General features: G+C 36.8%; 1 protein-coding gene across 1 annotated transcript in view; it reads left to right on the top strand.

The window, feature by feature from the left end:
• The window catches only part of LOC150088075 (tetraspanin-6-like), a 167,994-nt gene that overhangs the window by 108,196 nt on the left and 44,246 nt on the right, over positions 1-15,552 (top strand). The window contains exons 3-4 of the mRNA XM_090370009.1: positions 5,806-5,952; positions 13,194-13,277. Of these exons, the coding sequence (XP_090226135.1) occupies positions 5,806-5,952; positions 13,194-13,277 (231 nt within the window). The remainder of the gene's footprint in view (positions 1-5,805; positions 5,953-13,193; positions 13,278-15,552) is intronic.

The following is a 15,552-nucleotide window of genomic DNA, read 5'->3' as shown; positions in this document are numbered from 1 at the left end:
CCACTAATCACTTGGAGCTCTTTGACTTCCTCTCTTTGCAACTTGACTTTCTCCAGTCCAACTTTCCTAACAGTGAGGTAATTTTCCTTGGTGATTTTAACGTTCACAACTCCAGCTGGCTTCCATTTTCTAGTCACACCGACCCAGCAGGTCGAGATGCTGAGGCTTTTGCAATTACTAATGACCTAGCACAGATTGTTCATTTACCTACAAGAATACCGGACAATCCTAATCATACAGCCAATACGCTTGATCTTTTTCTCACAAACAACCCTTCTAAGTACAAGGTTGAAGTTTAGTAAATAAATTTGATGAATTTGGGGTATTGCTCAAAACATCAAAGGCAGATATTGTTGGGATATCAGAGACGTGTTGTCACACAGATATAAGGAATGCAGAACTGGAATTTGGGGAGTACAATGTGTATAGAAAGGATAGACAGGACAGGAGGGGAGGAGGGGTTATGCTATTAGTTAAAAAACACATAAAATCCAAGGGAGTGAATCCAGTCGACATTGATGGACAGGGCAGTGTCGAGTCAGTTTGGTGTGACATAAGCATAGGTAAATCAAAATTGAGAGTAGGAGTGTGCTATAGGCCTAATGACTCTGATGAGTATAATAAGATACTGTACAGGGAAATAGAATGGGCCAGTAAATCAGAGAGTCTTATAATGGGAGATTTTAATTTCCCAGATATTGACTGGAATTTGTGGGTTGGTCACTCACACACTAGCAAGGCTTTTGTGGATTTATTGGATGATTGTTTTCTACACCAGCATGTTCGGGAGGCAACTAGAGGAAGTAATACTCTTGATCTGATTATCAGTAGTGATTCTTCATGCATTAGGAATCTGCAGATAAAGGAACCACTGGATGGCAGTGATCACAGTGTGCTGAAGTGGGATTTACTCAAGGAGGTAACTACCATCAGAGGTAAAGGGAAGGGTTTTTGCTTTCGTAAAGGCAACTATGATGGTCTGAGACAGTATTTAAATTCTATACAGTGGGACCAACTGATGATGTGACCAACACAAATTCAAAATGGGAAGCATTCAAGGAACTAATCTTGGAAGCTACCAGGCTTTACATACCAACCAAGAAATATTGTTCAAGTTTCAGGCCTAAATGGTTATTAGATGAACTAATGAGACATATGGCAGAGAAGAAAAATGCATGGGATACATACAAATTAATGGATGACATGGAAGCCTATGATAGATATAAGTTGGTCTGTAACCAAGTCACAAAGGAGATTAGGCAGGCAAAGGCAGATTATGAGAAATCCTTGGCAAAGGATGCAAAGAAAAACAGAAAAGAGTTCTTTACCTATTTAAACTCAAGAAGGAAAGGGATGAATCAGATTGGTCCACTGGATGTTGATGGTTCAACAGTTGAGGATCCAGCTCAGATGGCTAACAATCTAAACGAGTATTTTGCATCTACATTCACACATGAGGAGTTATTCAGGAAGGGGAATGTCGTAGGTGAAGTAAACATTGGCAGTGAGCTAGATGATTTTCTAATAACTGAGAGGAAAGTGGAGGAGAAATTGTTGAGGATAAACATAAAAAAGGCACCCCGGGGTGGATGGGATCTATCCAGTTATATTAAAGGAGGCAGCAAAGGAAGTAAGCAAACCCCTAGCCATAATTATGAGAGCTTCTTTGCACTCAGGGGAGGTACCCATGGACTGGAGATGTGCAAATGTAACCCCAATTCACAAAGGAGGATCAAAGGCTGACACAAGTAATTATAGACCTGTTAGTTTAACTTCGGTTCCAGGAAAATTAATGGAGGCACTGGTTAAAGAAGCACTGTAGGATCATCTGGACAAGAATTCAGTTATAGCTCAGACACAGCATGGTTTTGTTAAGGGCAGGTCTTGTCTGACCAATTTGATTGGATACTATGATGTAGTCACAAAAGAACTGGATGCAGGGAATAACTTTGATATTATATATTTGGATCTTAGAAAGGCTTTTGATACTGTTGCACATGGAAGACTGCTGCACAAATTGGAGAAGTGTGGCATTGGAGGCAAATTGCTGCTATGGATAAAGGGATGGTTGAGTGGCAGAAGACAGAGAGTGGTAATCAATGGACACTGCTCAACGTGGACTAATGTTATTAGTGGAGTTCCTCAGGGTTCAGTGTTGGGTCCATTGTTGTTTTCTGTATTTATAAATGATATTGATGATGGTGTATCAGGCTTAATGTCCAAGTTTGCAGACGATACCAAGGTTGGCAGGGTTGTTAAGGACAATACTGATACTATGCTACTGCAACAGGATCTGGAAAGGTTGAGCAGATGGGCTGAGAGGTGGCAAATGAAGTTTAACACTGACAAATGTAAAGTACTACATATGGGAAACAGTAACCCCAGATCAACGTATCAACTCTGTGGTACTACGCTGACAGTGGTAGAGAATGAAAAGGACCTGGGGGTAATTGTGCAAGCAGATATGAAGTTCTCGGAGCAGTGCAGACGAGCTGCAAGAGTAGCTCATGGTGTCTTGTCAATGATATACAGGAATTTTTCTAGCAGGGACAGGGATGTGATTATTCCCTTGTATAAGGCATTGGTCAGGCCACACCTTGAGTACTGTATACAGGTCTGGAGGCCTCATTTCAAGAAGGATGTAGAGTTGCTGGAACGAGTACAGAGAAGGACAACAAGATTAGTGAATGGAACAAAGGGTTGCTCTTACGAAGAAAGGCTTAAGTTTTGCAAATTACAGAGCCTGGAGACTAGGCATCGGCGAGGTGATCTGATAGAGGTGTATAAGGCTTTGAATGGCTTGAGCATGCTCAATGCCGATGGGATTCTTTCTCTTGCTCAGAATAATCATCTGAGAGGGCATAAATTCAAATTAAGGAAGGACGGATGTCGGATAGATGTGCGGAAATTTGCCTTTAGCCAGCGGGCAGTTGGTTTGTGGAATAGACTCCTATCGCTTGTTGTTGAAGTTGATAGCCTAAACAAATTTAAGGCTCAGCTGGACAGGTATTTCGAACGAACGGAGGGGTGAAATGGGAGTAGTGGTTGTTTTTTTTTTTTTTTTTTTTTTGGCTGATGCTGAATAAGCTTGCTTTCTTGCATCATATGCCTCTACTAATGCTAATGCTAAATGCTAAGTGAGAGGTCCTTTAGGCACTTCAGATCACAACTTGGTGATTGTCTCTTCTCCAATGGAACCTTTATCTCATGGCTATTCCCAACCTCGTATTGTTTGGCATTACAAGAATGCAAAATGGGATGACCTGCGAGACTTCTTTTCTTCTTTTCCTTGGTCTGATTACTGTTTCAAAACTTCTGATGTCAACGTTTGCTCAGATCGTGTCAGTGAAATTATTCTTGCAGGAATGGAATCCTTTATCCCACACTCCACTTTAAAATCTCGTCCTTTATCTAAACCTTGGTTTTCCAATAAATGTGTGCTAAGGCTGTACAAGAGAAAAACGTTGCATATCGTAAATGGCTTGTTTCTAATTCTTCAGTTTCATTTTCTGCCTACACCAAAGCTCGCAACAATTGTAAAGCAGTTATTAATCAGTCCAAACTAGAGTTTGAACAGGCTAAGAGTAGAAAACTTGCTTCTTGCCCTAATGGTAGCCGAGCATTCTGGTCTCTTGCCAAAGCTATTGGCCGCAACTTTTGCCCATCTCTGCTCCCACCTCTGTCCAAACCAGATGGTTCTGTTGTCACTTCAGCCAAGGATAAAGCTGACCTGCTAGCATCCCATTTTTCTTCGAGCTCATGTATTAATGATCTTGGTAAAACACCTCCCACCATTCCTAACACACTCCATTCAATGCCTCCTGTGGTCTTCCGTCAAAAGGATATCAGAAGGATTTTGATGAATCTTGATGCTAAGAAAGCTCCAGGTCCTGATGGTATTTCTGCACTTGTTCTCAAAACCTGTGCTCCTGAACTTACTCCTATTCTTTGCCGCCTTTTTTTCAGTTTCTTATTCCAAAGGTGTTTTTCCTTCTGCTTGGAAATTTGCTCATATCCAGCCAGTTCCTAAAAAGGGTGACAAGTCCCTCCCATCCAATTATCGTCCCATTGCAATTATTTCTACTCTTTCTAAAGTAATGGAGAAATCAATTAACCGCCAACTCTTAAACTACCTAGAAACCTTCCGTCTGATCAACGATCGCCAGTATGGATTCCGCCAGTGTTGATCCACTGGTGATATTCTGGCTTATGCTACCCATTTATGGACTAATTCAATGGAAAGGTTCGGTGAAACACAAGTAGTTGCTCTTGACATCTCAAAGGCTTTTGATCGTGTTTGGCATAAAGGTCTTCTAAACAAGCTTCCATCTTATGGTTTGCCAACTGTTTTTAGTAATTGGTTATCCAGTTTTCTCTCTGATCGCTCACTGAGGGTGATGGTAGATGGCTCTCTGTCTTCTAACTTCTCCACTAATGCCGGTGTCCCCCAAGGTTCAGTTCTTTCCCCCACTCTTTTCCTCTTGTATATCAATGACCTTCTTCCATTGACTGGAAATCCTATCCATAGTTTTGCCGATGATAGCACATTGCATTCAACTTTCCATTTTGAGAAACCTTGTCCAGCTCAATCAGCTTCAAGTTCTCGAAAATCTGCTGCCAATTCCTTAAATGCCGATCTTCAGATAATTCTCCAGTGGGGCAAAGACAACTTAGTTGATTTCAACCCTTCTAAAACTCAATCTTGTCTTATATCTCGCAAAAAGGATTCTTCTGCTCCTATGCTTATCTTTAGTGACACTCCGATTTCTAGGCAAAATGATATATCTCTTTTGGGGATTACCCTGACTTCTAATCTCTCTTGGCACAAGCACATTACAAATATTGCTTCCTCTGCATCTAAAAAACTTGGTTTTCTCTTTCGCTCTCGGCGTCACTTTTCTCCCAAACAGCTGGTCACTCTGTATAAATCGCAAATCCGCCCTGCCATGGATATTGTTCCCACATCTGGGGTGGTGCCCCCAAAACCTCTCTCAGGCTTCTTGATTCCATTCAGAAGAGGGCAGTTAGGTTAATTAATGATTCATCTCTAACAGAGTCTCTCCACTCGCTTTCTCATAGACGCACTGTTTCTGCTGCATGCCTCTTCTACAGATACTTTCATGGGCACTGTTCTTCTGAATTGGCTTCTATAATTCCCGCTCTCTCTTTCAAAACAGTCCGAACACGTGCCGCCACCAGCCAACATCCATTTACTGTCCAACTTCAAACCCACAGAACCAACTTTTCATCTTCCTCATTTATTCATTCAACTGCCGTTTTCTGGAACAACCTTCCTTCATACGTATTTCCTGAAAATTACAATCTACAGAAGTTTAAGTCCAATATCAACAAATATCTTCTTTCGTCTTCTCAACCTCCAACCCAAGCACGGTACTAAGTACTATAGGTTATAATACCTCTCGTGTTTGGGGTTCTCATAAAAAAAAAAAATAAATAACAAAACAATTAATGATGTAGATCGAAAGTCAAACCAGTACTGAAGGAAAACTACAATTCTCATTGAAATACTTTAATAGATATTTTAATTTTAAGTCATTTTTGTGCACAGCTATGCCATTGCACTAGCTAGAGGGTTAATATGCTGAAATTTTATTGAATTTTAGGTGCATTATTGCTAGCATTAAAAATGAAAAAGATCTGGTACATCTAATCTGTATTACTGAATTATGAATATTTGAGAATAATTTTTCAAATAAGCAAAAAATATATAGTGAACAATTTTGGTAGTTACTGATTTGCAGACAGTTAATTTACTATTATTCTCTGTTTTTTCTTTTTGTGTAGTTAAAATGCTGTGGTGTGACAAGCTATAAAGACTGGTTTGAAACCAGGTGGGCTAATAAAGTTACAACTGTACCTTTTAGCTGCTGCAGGGATGTTAAGCGTTGTCATCCTCGTGATCCACTATTTCTTGAAGATGTCTATGTAATAGTAAGTATGTGGCATACTTTGAGTTGAATTGTAATCCTAACATAAGAAAATGAATTTATATATAGAACACCAAAATGTCAAATTTACTATATAATTGTAATATTAACAGAAAATTGTGGCACCTAGAAACTGGGTTATAGTCCACATTCTGTGTTACACTTTTTTGCTTTATTTTCTGATTTTGCCTTATGTATGTTTTATGGAGTGATGAGCCATGCTGTATTGGTCAGATCTAAATGTTTTGTGTGGAGTTGGAGAATGCCTAAATTTACCTGAAGGAGGGGAAGGGCTACATCTCATAGTTTGTACTGAAACTGTTGGTCCTCATGTTAGACCCCTCACAACCACATCCTTCATTGGCATTTTGACCAGTTCATATGAGCTATGCAGTTGCAGAGGAAATGGACCCGGCAGTTATCAGTATGATAATGATCTGGGTCACAAAGCTTGAGGAGAATAGTGTTTAATTAGGAAATATGGAATAAATTTGTGGTAAGCTGGGTTAGCAGATTAGGGAACATCCAAACATGTTCCTTTTTGACTTGGGGAGGGACAACTACTTTAACACTTCGGTAGATTTGGTAATTTTGTAACTCAGTCAGTCACATAAAGGACTATTGTCCTCCAATTTAAAAATTCAGTTTTGTACTTGCTTTTTTCTTTGTATGCCCAATAATCTATTAAGTGATGTGATATACAACTAGGTTCTGGGAAATAAAGCACTGTCCTAAATAATTGAATCATCTGATGCTCTAACACTATACAAAATATGTTACTATGTAAGTAGTTTAATTTATGGATAAACTATGGTGTATCTACATTGATATTATATAGTTAATTTAAACCCATATCATATTATGCCTTGTGCATTTAATTTTCAAAGTTAATGTTATTGTATTTCACTTATGATGAACCAAAAAAATAAAGATTTTTGTTTCCAAAACCTCTATTTCTAAATAAAGGTGGCTGTACATTTTGAAGAAATGTGTCTCTCTAGACTTTTCATGGTACCACTTCTTGCATTATTTCTTTAGGAAGTGAATTTTTGTCTTTTACAGTGTAAGAAGTTGAAAATGTATTGTATTTTCATTACATTAAAAATGCAGAAACAGTATTTGTAAGTCAAACAGGAAACTTAAGAAGATGCTAAATTTTGTTCAAATGCTAAATTATGAAACTGTTGTTATTATTAAAGACATCAGGACAGTAAAGATTGACAAAACGTTAAGCTACTAATATTGTAGTTTTAAATGTTTTTCACCAACCTTATGTAGAAATAAAACACAAAGAAAACGAAAACTGGAATCTTGATAACTATGTATTTATAATAAATTATATTTGCCTGTATTTACAATAAATTATATTTACTTTACAACTAAAATATATGAAATATACATATAAAATATACATTAAAATATACTGGGTTAAGAACAATTAAGTATTTTATTGTTCTTAACCCAGTATATTTTAATGTATATTTTATATGTATATTTCATATATTTTAGTTGTAAAGTTAAATATAATTTATTGTAAATACAGGCAAATATAATTTATTATAAATACATAGTTATCAAGATTCCAGTTTTCGTTTTCTTTGTGTTTTATTTCTACATAAGGTTGGTGAAAAACATTTAAAACTACAATATGAATATACTCCACCTCAGAGGCCTGTTTGAAGAGTTAAGCTACTAATGATGTATAGGATCTTTTAGTTGAATTTTACATTATTGAGGACATAATGATTTAGATTCTGTACATAAGTAAATTGTTCAACCAATTTACATATGTATCATTAGCATGATTGTGAAAATACCAAGAACCTTTTCTAGTGTCATCTGATTATAGCAGAATGTGGTCACTACATCCAATACTGTCAGCTCCTATTTCTATCTCAGGTTATTTAGTTTCATGGGTGTCAAAAGCCAGCAATGGGCCCTAGGACGAACAGCCTCAATGAGCCTGTCTTTCTCTTCCATTTCTTCTTTTCTGTAATTCATGGCAGTAGTCTAGATAGTACTTACTGTTCAGGACCAATGTAGCTGAGTCACCTACTCTTTCCCCCCACTTGTGCCACTATTTAGTTTATAATTTGTACAGTCAGTAGTAAACTTTAACAGTTTCCTAGACTTCTGTTACTACATCTGTGGTGTTATTTGTTTAAAATATCACTTTCGCTTTTCAAGGCCTGTCATGGGTATTGAGAGTTCATTGTATCACATGATCATAGTTTTTTTTATAGCAGTCGAAAGTCTTCTCTGCCAAACACAGAGATCAACAAATGGAAGGTAGTTCTCAATTCACAAAATTTATTTCTATGGCCATATACATGCCTGAAAACTCTTTTGATTTAGTTGAAAACTTTCCAGTAATTAGGTGTCTTCTAGTTTCTTTGATAAATTTAGTTTTCTCCTAGTTTTTAATCAAGTTTGGATTATCTTTCAAATACATTATATATATATTTAAATTATGGAGCTACTAAATTTAATGATATGCATGCAAAATCATAAACTTTACATGCTTCTGCTTGCTTGTAACCTAAGTACAGTGAAATAATTCTGTATATGTGCTTAAAATTAGGTGCAAAAATATATATATATATGGACTTCGTATATAAATTTTTTGAAGAGGTATGTTTATATTTTTTCTATTTTTTGTAATGATGATTTTACTTTAATCATGTCTTGAAATGAGATGTAATATTGATAAATGTAATATACTGCATTTATCAGTGTTACATCTCAATTTCCATTTTTCAACCCATCTAGCTGATTTATCTGAGTTTTGATAAAGTATCATACACTGCTCAAGGTCAGTCCTTGTCCATCTTTGTATCATTGTAAACTTAGATATTAAACTTAAATGCTTTCTATAGTGTCTCAAAATTCAGAGGACTTACTTTGTTATTTTTCTTGGGGCCTTATGCAAGATACAGCCTCCTTTGGATAACAGCTGTTATTCTTGAAAAGATACTAGTGTATAAATAATTTTGAAGTGTTTGAAAAAAACATTTTGACCATAGCTCTCAGTCTGTTATTTCACTATAGGAATATTATGCTCATCTTATGCACTGTTTTAACAAGTTCTGTGTTCCTAATAAGCACATAATACTATGCTTATTTAGGAATATAGAAGGACAAAAATACTATATTTGAACAGATCCACATTTTTACTATGATTGTTATGTTTCTAGTAAGTTCTAATAGAAATTTTGGTATGGCTTCTGCCAAACTGTAGTGGTACTGGACAGGTTACAGTAACATTTTCTTGTGGTTACAGGTAATGTACTATTCAGTTTACTGTAAATTTTTTATTAATTAATTTAAAGCATTTTTTAATTATTAGTGGCTTACTTGCATTAATAGCATGTAGTAGTATTGTAGTATTGTAGTATTGTAAGGTTTCTTGAATGCAGCGTATTCTTCTCATTAAGCTTAAGTTGTGTTAGAAAGTATCTTATGTTATTATTATTATTATTATATTAGTAGTAGTAGTAGTGGCATATGATGCAAGAAAGCAAGCTTTTTTAAAGCATCACCCAAAAAAAATAAAAAATAAATAACCCTCCCACATCACCTGTCTTTCCCCTCCAATAATTTTTCCAGTTCTTTCTTGAATTTATTCAAATCATCCATTTCTACCATGCAGATTGAAGTTTTTTCCAACAATCAACCACCCACTGGCTGAAGGCAAACCACCATACATCTGTCCTGCAACCATCCTTCCTCAGTTTGAATTTATGCATCCTCATGTGTATAGTCTCAGCAACAGGAAGAATGCTATCAGCATTGAGCCTGCTGAGTTCATTCAAAGCCTTAAACATCTCAATCAGATCACCTTGCAAGTGCCTAGTCTCCAGATGGTGCAGTTTTCAGAACTGAAGCCTGCCTTGGTAAGACCACCCTATCATTCTCTTCGCCAATCTCATTGCCCTTCTGTGCACCAGTTCCAGCAGATCTACATCCTTCCTAAATTGAGGCCTCATGACCTGTATGCAGTATTCAAGATGCAGCCTAACCATTGCCTTATACAGGGTGGCCACTGGAAGACTGAAGGGTTTGAAAAAGTCATAACTTGTTCATTTTTAATCTTTTTTTACAGGTTATAGAGCATCCCTTGGAGATTAAAATGGCTATGTATGATGTCCAGCAACAAGTAAAACTTGTCGGATTTTTCTATTCCAGTGAAAGATCAATTATTGAAACTCAGAGAAAATACCGGCAACATTTTAAAGTCCTCCTAGCGATAACATGATTTGGAACCTAATCGCCCAGTTTGAAAGAACTGGATCAGTCGGAGATCTTTTGGGAAGAGGTCCTAAGTGCACTGTGCACACTGACGCAGTGGTGGAAGCTGTACGGCAGAGTGTCCTTGAGGATCCATTTGCCTCTACCCTTCATCGCTCTGCTCAACTAAGCATCACCAGAACATCACTTCAGAAGATTCTGAAAGGGTGGTCAGTCTTTCAGTGGCCACATTTTAATCTCCAAGGGATGCTCTATAACCTATAAAAAAAGAAAATAAAAAAGATTAAAAATGAACAAGTTATGACTTTTTCAAACCCTTCAGTCTTTCAGTGGCCACCCTATACAATGGAGTAATTACTTCCTTGTCTCTGCTAGCAAGTTCTTGTGTATTACAGACAAAATTAATGAACTGACTTGGCAGCCTGTCTACACTGCTCAGAGAACTACATTGCTCAGAGATCTTTCTGCACAATTACCCCAGATTGCTTTCATTTTCTACTACTCTGAGTGTAGTACTACACAGTTTGTATGTTAATCAGAGATTACTGCTACCCATATGCAGTACCTTGCATTTGTTGATGTTAAACTTCAACTGCCATTTCTCAGCTAATCTGCTTAATTTGTTTAGGTCTTGTTGCAGTAGCTTACCCTGATTACTGTCATTAACCAACCTGTCAACCTTTGTACGATCTGCAAACTTAAGGCTTTAACCCTTTGTTGGACGCACCAGCAAAACAAACGTAGTTGGTCGCAATGTATCTCTCAGATACATACTAGATTTCATATCAAAAAATTAAAGACTGTGTTTAAAAATCACTCTAGTTTATTCATAAATAACATATACAAGAATTTTAAATGTTTATTTATTAATAAATTTTTATTTTTACATAAATTTTTTTTATAAAAAATATTTTTATATAAAAAACTATATTTCATCTTGTTCATTGAACATTGCTTTTTTAGAGCATGATGCACAAATCATTTCTGTGTGCTCTAAGCAGAGGTACTGTTTACAATTTGTAAAAGAATACCTTGTCAGTTTGGTTCTCTTTATTGCTTGCCAGCAATTAGTGCACTGCTTGCAACTGCTCTCCTGTTCTGCGCTTGTAGAGCACTCAGTACTCTGTTGCCTTAGTTGAAGGGAAGTTCGAGGGACCTGGCTCCTCCAATGAAGTTCCTCAGCCACTAATTCCACAGAAAGTTGCTTGAGGAAGAGTCTGCAGCTCTTTACTTCTTTTTCATTTCCCATGTAGATCACTTGTGCATTGATTCTGCTAATGTTTAGCATGGTGTAGAATATCACCATTGACCAATGACAACAAGCTCACACCACATTGTTAAGTCGCACACATCTGATCCACAGTATCTACTCTAGACTTGGTTATATTATAAAATGTTACAATTTTTGGTTTCAGCTGATCACCTGTTTTATGGTCAGTGGCACCATAAAAATGCAAGGAGGAAAGCAAGATGAAATTCTTTGATTTCTTCGGTACATAGGATTTTTTCAGGTCAGCTCTTGGCTGACACAAATTTGACTGGGAGTTGCAGTTTGTTCTTTTTTATCGTCTAACAGAAGAGAGTTTCCTTTTTCTGAGTTCCAAAACTAAATTAACATCCACAGACCAATTATGGATTATTTAAATATGGTCGGGGAGGGGCCTCAAATTTAAATATGGCCAGGGGCCTATTTCAACCTTAATTTGGCCCTGGATACAAAGGTTGGCAGGGTATTTAATGACAGGGATCAAGGCATACTACTGCAACAAGGCCTAGAAAAATTAGATGGGCTGAGAAGTGGCAATTGAGGTTTAACATTGATAATTACAAGGTACTGCATTTGGGTAGCAGTAATCCTAGAATAATATACCACACTCAAAGTGATAGAGAATGAAAAAGAGACCGAAAGTTAAAACTGTACAGTCTGATATGAAGTCCTCTGAGCAGTGCAGACAGGCAGCTACAACAGCTTGTAAGGTTCTGTCAATGATATACAAGAATTTTTCCAGCATGGACAAGGAGGTGATTATCCCATTTATATAAGGCACTGGTCAGACCACATCTTCATCATTGCATACAGGTCTGGAAACCTCATTTTAGGAAGGAAGTGGATCTGCTGGAATGGGTGTAGAGTACAGTAACAAGATCAGTAAAGGATGCAAAAGGGTACTCTTACCAAGAATGATTTCAGTTCTGCAAATTATGGTGCCTGGAAACTAGGCTCCTGTGAGGAGACCCAATTGTTTAAATAGAGTAAATTAACTGCTGATAGCATCTTAACCCTTGCTCAGACTTTACATGTAAGGGGACATAAATTTAAATTGAAGAAGGATGGTTGTAAGATAGATGTGTGAAATGCCTTCAGCCAGAGAATGACTGATTGTTGGAACAAATTTCCATCTGGTGTTGTGCCAGTTAGTATTTTGAATAAATACAGAAGGATTAGAGATGATGTACATATATTTTGTCAAACAGTTTCTCTCTTCTTTCTACCTTTTAGTAGAATTTGTTATTCGCTATCCCAATTTTTAAAATTTCTTCTAGCTCTTTTTCTACTCTGAAACCATTCTATTTAGCCAGAAGAGATTCACCGTTCTGTCCATAGTTAAGTTTCTCCCTCCACAATTTATTTGTCAAGAGAAATCTGTTGAATAGTGTCAGAACAGCACACAAAGGTACAAGCACATACATATGATTTGATTTTGAACAATTGCCAGTGGGTTATTACTGTTATTTATTATTATTAATTAATTGATTATATATTTATTTCAATTTTAAGGTTTCTTCTCTTCAGTTTCATTCTGGAAGTAATGTGCTTATTTTCAGCTTTCATGATATTTTTTCAGGTTGGTTTATTGTTTATAAAAGTTGGTGCTGTAGTTAGCTGGATATGTTTAGGATACTAATACATAATATTTGAGACTATTTGCTTAATTAGTATCATAACAGGAAATATTCAGAAAAAAATTTATAGTCAATATTATTTTGTTATTCCAGGGATGTCTAAGGAAGTTGATTGCTATTGCAGAGAGGGGAATAACTGGTGTTGCTGGGGCAGCTGTAGCAGTTTCAATTGTGGAGGTATATTTTTATGAATACTAATGGAATTATTATCTAACATGATCAGAATCAAAATATGATAATAGTTTGCATTTAAATGAAACAAACATTTGTATAAGAAGTGAACCAGATATTTTAAAGAAACACTAGTAGAACATAGGATGATAGGCCCTTTAAAATAAATATCTCTGTGGCTGAGTGGATTTTTTACTTACTATTAAAAAAAAACATAGGTTTCAATCCATGTTCAGGGAGATTAGGAATGTGAATGTTGTGAATCCTCTTCACATATCAACTGTTGTGACTGAAGAATGTTTAGCACAGGTTAGGAAGAGCTCGACTGCAGTTCACATAAGTCACTATGGAGGCTTGCTTGCACAAGTAAAGGGAATATCAATGGCAGTTGTCATGCAGTGCTGAGGAAATTATAACTGTTTCTTATAAAGTGCATGTCATGCAGAAACTTTTCTCACCCATCTGTGGAAAATGAAGTTATTATTCTTGATGGTTACTGGAAAAAGTGTATGATGAGATCTGGTTTCATCTGACTGGGTATATATATTCTCAGATTACCGTTAATGGTATTCACAACTTCCCCATATGGTGCATGAAACCGTCTACACTCCATAAAGGTTAGTGTGGTGTGCAATGAATTTCCACAGGATTGTTGTGCCCTCTTTTTCACAGAAACCATAACCTTTCATTAGTATATTAACATAGTCCACAAATTCCTGGGACACCACTAAAGAGGAGATTGTTAAAGCATAGTTTCAACAAGATAACACAAATTACATTTCACATTCACTTCTGTGACTGAGCTATCCCTCTTATTTAGAGATTACATAATTTCAAAAGGAACATGTTCACCACACTTGCTAGATTATTCACCATTGGATTTCTTTTTGTGGAGGTATATCAAAGATAGTACCTATAACAATAATCCTGGCACTCTGCAAGAATCTAAAAGCAACATATCCAACATCATTTTCAGAATGTCCTCTAGCATGTCTTTGTTGTGTCTTTGTTTCAGCATGTCTTTGTTGTGCTCACACTGGTGAGCATTTTCAACATTTTTATGACACATTAAGTAAATCAGATAATGTTACTTGTAAATTTGATGTCTCTAGAACTTCTTTACTGAAGTAAAAATTTACTTGAATTTTTTTGGTTTTAATTTAAAACAACCATGCAATATTACACATATGTTGTTATGCAATTGCATCATTTATAGCATTTCATTAATACCTGTGACAAAGTGGACAAACTAAGTTTTTTACTAAATCACTTTATCTCCCAGTTCTATAAAATTCTTTGTACTGTTGATAGCCAGTTCTGACCATGCCAGATGGGAGTCTCTTAAAATTCAAAGCAACTGATGATTATCCGACAAACAGAGGCAAAAGTATAGAATGTTCCGTTATTGTTAGTTTTTTGGAGTAAAAAAAAAAAAAAAAATGGTAAACTGCAGCCATTATCAACCCACTGCAGGATGGAAACCTCCTAAACAATTCATGTTCAGGGAAATGGACCATAATCTGCCATGCTGGTCCAGTGTGGGTTGGCAGATCGAACGTATTTAGCATTAGCATTAGCATTAGCATTAGTAGAGGCATTTGATGCAAGAAAGCAAGCTTATGCAGCATCAGCCAAAAAAAAAAAAAAAAAAAAAAATAACATAAATAAATAAAAATAACCACTTCCACTTCACCCCTCCGTTCGTTCGAAATACCTGTCCAGCCGAGCCTTAAACTTATTTAGGCTATCAACTTCCACGACAAGGGATGGAAGTCTGTTCCACCCACCAACCACCCGCTGGCTAAAGGCAAATTTCCGCACATCTATCCTACATCTGTCTTTCCTCAATTTGAATTTATGCCCTCTCAGGTGATTTTTCTGAGCTAGAGGAAGAATCCCATCAGCATTGAGCATGCTCAAACCATTCAAGGCTTTGTACACCTCTATCAGATCACCCCGCTGGTGCCTAGTTTCCAGACACTGTAATTTGCAAAACTTAAGCCTTTCTTCGTAAGAGAACCCCTTTGTCCCATTCACCAATCTAGTTGCCCTTCTCTGTACTCGTTCCAGCAGCTCTACATCCTTCCTGAAATGAGGCCTCCAGGCCTGTATACAGTACTCTAGGTGTGGCCTGACCATTGCCTTATACAAGGGAATAATCACCTCCTTATCCCTGCTAGAAAAATTCCTATATATCATTGACAATACACCATGAGCTACTCTTGCAGCTCGTCTGCACTGCTCAGAGAACTTCATATCTGCCTGCACCACCACCCCCAGG

Source organism: Mastigoproctus giganteus, chromosome 3, assembly GCF_048544385.1.
Source record: "Mastigoproctus giganteus isolate SK-2022 chromosome 3, ASM4854438v1, whole genome shotgun sequence".
NCBI lineage: Eukaryota > Metazoa > Arthropoda > Arachnida > Uropygi > Thelyphonidae > Mastigoproctus > Mastigoproctus giganteus.
The sequence above is the reverse complement of the archived record's forward strand: the minus strand, read 5'-3'. Positions and strand labels throughout refer to the sequence as shown.